The sequence below is a fragment of the Haliaeetus leucocephalus genome, unplaced genomic scaffold, assembly GCF_000737465.1.
Source record: "Haliaeetus leucocephalus isolate CR32 unplaced genomic scaffold, Haliaeetus_leucocephalus-4.0 Scaffold0, whole genome shotgun sequence".
Classification (NCBI taxonomy): Eukaryota; Metazoa; Chordata; class Aves; order Accipitriformes; family Accipitridae; genus Haliaeetus; species Haliaeetus leucocephalus.
Genome location: NW_010972436.1, coordinates 17,207,465 through 17,213,464, shown reverse-complemented (window position 1 = coordinate 17,213,464; position 6,000 = coordinate 17,207,465). Strand labels below are relative to the sequence as shown.

The 6,000-nt window shown below is 42.6% G+C and overlaps 1 protein-coding gene across 3 annotated transcripts in view; it reads left to right on the top strand.

Moving 5' to 3' along the window:
* Positions 1-152: 152 nt before the first annotated feature.
* Positions 153-6,000, top strand: part of PFKP (phosphofructokinase, platelet) — a 46,986-nt gene continuing 41,138 nt past the window's right edge. For all 3 annotated transcript variants that reach the window (XM_010585508.1, XM_010585500.1, XM_010585492.1), the window contains exon 1: positions 153-384. In XM_010585508.1, the coding sequence (XP_010583810.1) occupies positions 300-384 (85 nt within the window). In that variant the 5' untranslated portion in view covers positions 153-299. The remainder of the gene's footprint in view (positions 385-6,000) is intronic.

Here is a 6,000-nt window from a genome sequence, read left to right as displayed (position 1 = left end):
GTGAGAGCTGCCTCTCTCCTCCGCTCTCTCCTCACCTTTTTTTTTTTTCTTCTTTTTTTCTCTTCCCCCCGGGCTCTCTTACACAGCCGCCCCCTCCCCTCATTTTTTTTTCTATAAAAATACACTTGTCTGCAAGTACACGCCTACACCGGGTTTTTTTTTCGGGTTCTTTTTCCGCAGAGGCCAAATATTTGATCCATCGGAGCGTGCACCCCGGGTAGTAGGGCAGAGCCCGGCGGCAAGGGGCTCCCTCAGCGACCTCGCTCCGTCTCGCCCGCCGGTGCCGCCCCCGCAGCGCCATGGATCACCAGCCGAAGTTCTTCGAGAACCTGTCGGGCACCGGGAAGGCCATCGGGGTGCTGACCAGCGGCGGCGATGCCCAAGGTAGCCGCTCACGCCGGGAGCGAGGGAAAAGAGAGGCAGAGGAGGGGCGGGCCTGCGGAGACGGTGGGGACTGGGGCACCGGTGGGGAGCCCCTCGGGGGACGGTATGAGGGAGGGAGGCAGGCAGGAGCGCGAAGGGCCTCCCGGGCGGGCAGGGCGCCCATGCGGGAGGCCGGGGAAGGAGCCGGTGGTGTAGCAGCGCCTACGAGGAGGGAGCAGGAAGCACGGGCTGCCTCGGGGGCGGCCGCGGCGCAGGGGCACGTGGAGGTAGTGGAGAGGGGGGGGGGTCTGGGAGCGGAGCACACGAGATTGCCGTGGCTCTCGGGTTCCTCTCTCCGTCCTGGCCTTCGAGCTGTGCCTCTTGCCAAGATCATTTAAAAGAGAAATCGCTTCTGCGCGGCCTGGGCGCCTGAGCTCACAAACTATATACCCTTACCCTGCCTCCTCCCTCCCCTTCCCATCACATTTCCTCTGAGCCTGCCTTGGCAGGGAAGAAGGTAGAAACGCGCCAGTAACTTTTACCAGCAAAATGTCTTCACCCCTCGGGAGGTGGTGGGGAGAGGAGAGCGAGGAAGGAGAGCGGATGGCTGATGTGAGCGGGGGAGGAGGTCGTGCCGCCTTGCACGGCGGGTGGGAGGCTGGCTGCGCTGCTGGGGCTCTGCCAGCCCTCGCCTCATCTGCTTTTCACTTCGTTTCGGCACCAGGAACAATTTTACGTTCCTGCCCACGGTTTAGAACGCTCAGATCGTAGTTTACTCTCTAGCTCCGTAGGAGCACGTTGGAAACGTGTTTCACCTCCTGAATCTCATAAGTGTAGAGCGAGTCCTAGCTACAGGACAGGGCGAACAAAAGACCTATGGACATTAAAAGGGAAGGGAAAGAAAAGAGGCTTGATCGCAATATACTTAGCCATGAAGTCATGTTTTCCTACAGTTTCGTTTCCCCTTTTCTAGCAAATAATCTCATCTATATTAATAGTTTGAAGTTTCCGTTAATAAAGATTTCAAATGTGCAACGCTCCGTGCTATTTGAGAGGACTCTTGCTCCGCTTCTGCCGGGCGAGTTGTTTAGTGATGATTGCATTTAGCTCCTTCCCTTAAATTACGGGATTTTTTTTTTAATTTTTTTTTTTTCCGGCAGTGTCTCGAAAGTACTTTCGCTTAAAGAAGAAACGTTCGCGTTCGTTTGCGAAGAGACTGGGGGGAAAGCCTCTCTTTCCTTTTTTTTGCGTGGGCTCGGTACTTTAATGACCAGTTTCCCCAGCTTTTTACAGGGGGACGTGCAGGGGCCCGCCCGCCCCCGCGGCTGGGGCCTTCGGTCCCATTTCCCAAGAGGCGAGCGGCCGCAGGCAGCAGCCCACCCCCCTCCCCTCCCCGCGCGTCCATGAGGCGGTGGTGGCTCGCATGGACCAGTGTCTCCGCGCTCCCTCCCCGCCGCCGGTGTGTACGTGATCCGCTGCGAGTCGCTGCAGATTCCGCCTCTTTGCGTCATCTGGGCTGGGAGAAGCATCCTCCCTCCCTCTGCCCGCCGGAATAACGGGGAGCCCCCGGGTTTACCTGAAACTAATCAGGGCTGGAAGGGATTTGATACCAAAAGGAGAGGAAAATGTTGCAGTTTCCGGAGAAAAAGCAAATTGACGCCCTTAGTTGGTTTATCTTTTGCCCCTCGTGGGGTTACACTTGTTCAAGTTTTATCCACAGTTTGCTCTGTGTCATCAATTCCACTGCCAAATGATTCTAGGAGGGACTGTGAATCAAGGCATCTCTGTTTTAATGGCCTGGTCGCCAAATCGCCATTTTAATTTTAAAGCGTGGCGGGGCATTGCCTCAAGCAGCGGTAGCGTGTTCAGCGAGGGGCTGAGCCCTGCTACTTGCTTCCACATGGCTGGAGATTATATAATGCAGCCGCAGATGTATCTCTCTTTATAAAAGCATTAATCTGCACTTGCTACTATGTGAATTAAAGCATTTAAAGGACTTGCAGAAGCCATGGGTAATATCTAGACTTTATTATCTGGCAAATTGCAACTGTGGCATGTTTATGTGGAGGGATAAAGAGTAACAGCCTCTGAAAGTTGCTGTCTCAGGAGTGAGGTTGTCACAAAGACCAAAGTAAACTGGATGCCTTCCCGGTTTTGTAGGCAGTGTTGTTGTCCTAACTTAGAAGAACAAGGAAAAAAAAAAAATTAGAACTTGATAGTTTCAGCTGAGTCACACAACACGTTTGAGGTTCATAATCCTTTTTATCTTGGTAGCAGTATAGAAGTGTAAAATATGCAACCTCAAGTCTGTTTGCATGCTAGTTTAGGGGTTAAACAAGGGACAGAATGAGTCATGCCCAGTCAAGGTCATTTGCCCTTTGTGGGGCAAATTTGCGAGAGAAGTTGTGAAGTATAAGCAGAAGAAAATATGCTGCTATTACTACAGAGCTGTTTGAAAATATATGTTTAAGCAAACTGTACATGAGGCAAAACTACTAACTCTGAAGTAGGCAAAAAAATACTAATATATATATATATATAAAAAAAAGAGTTCCAGTCTTTTTTTTGTTTTGGTTGGTTTTGGGTTTTTTTAGATTTGTTAGACACTGGAAATATTCAGAATATCTATAATGCAAACTGAACTCATAGGAAATTGAGTGGAAAGGACACCCATTAGTGTTGCAGTAAACACGTAATCTTCATATCAATAGGTGCCTTGATTTAGATTGGGCTGTAACTCTTAGCCTAGAACAAAATATGCTTGAAATTGTTTTAAAATAGAAGTTACTGCCTTTGCTGTTATTGTACTTTTTAATAATTTAGAAGTAGCATTAGGTAAATTACACAAGCCTTTCTATGTATAGGACATGTTAAGGTTTAAATTACTTCCCCACATTTGTGGTATTTCCTTGCAAGGTTTTTTTTGTTTGTCCTTTTTACTACCCATGCAACATTAAGGACTAGAGAATGTGTATATATCATACTGGAACTATTATGGTTTAGTCACCTTATTTTAAACACAGGTATATTATTTTGTTTGGTGGAGTTAAAGAATTTATCAGCAATTTATTTCACAGAAAAAATAGATGTGTATTTTGTACACTTAAAGTTTGTAAGTACTAAACGTTGCAGTCCATCACGTTAGCCAGCCAGCTGTTAAATTGTGAACTAAAACAAGTACTTTCTACCATAATCACAAATACCTTGAGAGGCAAAAGAGGTTTTGACAACTGATTCTCAAAATTTAAGTGTTAGTTCTGTTTCTGGGCTATTTCTAAACTGTAGCGGTTGCAGTTCAAAGATGGACTAATAAATGGTGGACTAATGACTAAGTCATGCTTCTGTCTTTGCTTTGTGGGACTCTCTAGCCATGGTCTGCTTCAGGTCATGAAGTACACTGGTTGTATTTTAGGCTGGTTGCCAGTGGCTGCCACAGACAATTTTGGCTGCCGTAGGTCACTTATGTTCGTACAACCTCCAATCTGGCTGCTTATTCTGGGACCATGATAGGTATGGCTCAGCAGCAGGAACAATGTCATCTGAAAGCTTCTGACAGAAGGTGATTGTGTACTGTTGGGGAATAATATGTTTGTGGCTACTTAGAGCTGTTGCCCAATTTACTGGCTCAAGATTATTGTCTTTGAATATGACCATGTTATTTTTGAGATAAACTCAAAGATTTAGTGTTGTGGAAGGCAGCATAAGTAGAGGGACTTACGGATTACGTGCTGATGGTCTGGAATATTATAGACCAGGACTGCTGAAGTAAAGATCTACATGCCTCTACGTTTGAAGCACTACAGGTTTCCCAACATTTTGAGGCATATTTAATATAGTAGTCCAGATGTAGTGCTCTTGTCCTGGTAATTTATATTGGAAGAAAAAATTCTTCCACTGAACGAATAAAAAAACCTCCACTCCTTCAGCAAATACTGAATTTAGAAACAGCTAAAAAGAACCCTGTAGCCTCTTGGATTTCAGAGTTTTGGAATACCACAGACCATGACCGTAGAAGCAAAGATCTACATATTTCTACTCTTGAAGCATTACAGGCTTCCAAGGAACATCACAAAACATATTTAATATGGTAGCACAGATGCACTGATCTTGTCCTGCTAGCATATGATGGAAAAAGAAATTCTGCCACTGAACAAATAAAATGAATTAAAAAAAAAAAAAAAAAAAAAAAAACCAAACACAAAAAAAAAAACCCAAACCAAAACAACCTACACTCCTTTTATGTTGTCCAAATTACAGAGTTTATTTGTTAACACTTAAGTAATTTGAAGACAGTCACAAGGAATTTTCAAATTCTAGCCCCCCAAAAAGGCACCTTTTCCAGCAAATAATAGTGTGTGTATAGACATGAATATAAAATACATACATATGTGTCCATCTATATAATATAAATATAATTTTTATGTAAAATTAAGGAATGTAATTATTAATAGATGAGTGTAACTATGTCAATGCATTTAGTATTTTGGAGGAACTGCTTCTATAATTAGTGGATTCTATGATTGAAACTAGTTTCTTAAGATTTTGTCTTAATTTTGAAGAAGGAGATATGTATGTAGTCTAGATGTTATGCTATTGTATCTATTTGAGCAGTAGAATGTTCTGATCTAATACAGTGTTACTGCTTAGAAAAATTGTACAGTATTTTCTTCAGGTATCCAGAATCATTATTGTGATTATATGCAATGAAACCTGTTAGGTAATTAAAAGTAAATGGAAGAAACCCAAATTGCTTTCTTAATCATTTGTTCAGTTCTTGCATTTGACTGCTTCTTCTCATCTTTCCTTTTGGTGATTATAGGCTCTTGCATCATTACTGGTACATCCATTTCTATACTTGAATAAATTCTTTCTGTTTGGTAATATTTAGACATTTTCCTTAGTTTCTGTGCTTTGCTATATAGTCTATTAAGTATGGAACTTTATTCAGGGTGGCACTTAAACATATGCACTAAGTCATTAAGCATGCATTAAGGCCAGTGTTTATCTTTAAAATTGGTGGTACTTAAGTATTTCTTGATGCTTGTCCAAGATGCATAGTTTTGATTTTTCATTCATATGGTTAGTATTACAGTTATTTATTTAAAGGCCTGTCTAGCTGACTAAAGTGAGGAAAACTTGGCTTAAACACAGAATAGTGTTTTAATTTTACTTAAACTCCTCTGTTGTAGTGGTGCATATGTATGTGGAACAGGATGTAGGCACGGGAGAGGAATATTCTTTTGGGGGAAGGGAGTGCCTTTAAAATAATTTAAAGATTTCTGTAGTACTGTTTGCAACCCTGCTATGAAAATTATTGCTTTCAAAGACAATTGAATAGACAATATCAAGAAGGACAGTAAATTATCAACTCTTAAATTATTTTCAGACATTATATAAAGCCATGTAAGTGAGTCCAAAAGAGCAAAATAAATCTTTTGCTCTGTCAAAGGCTTTAATGCAAAAGCAAGTGGTAATTCAGAAAGATTTTGAATAATTCTTACATTATAAAAAAAATACTGGTTTTACTTGTGGCTTTCTTTTGAAGCTGCTATTCTAATCCTATGTGTATCAGGCTATATTTATTATTCAGGACTAAATCCATGTTTAACCTGGTAAATCTTTTTCAGTAATAAGCAT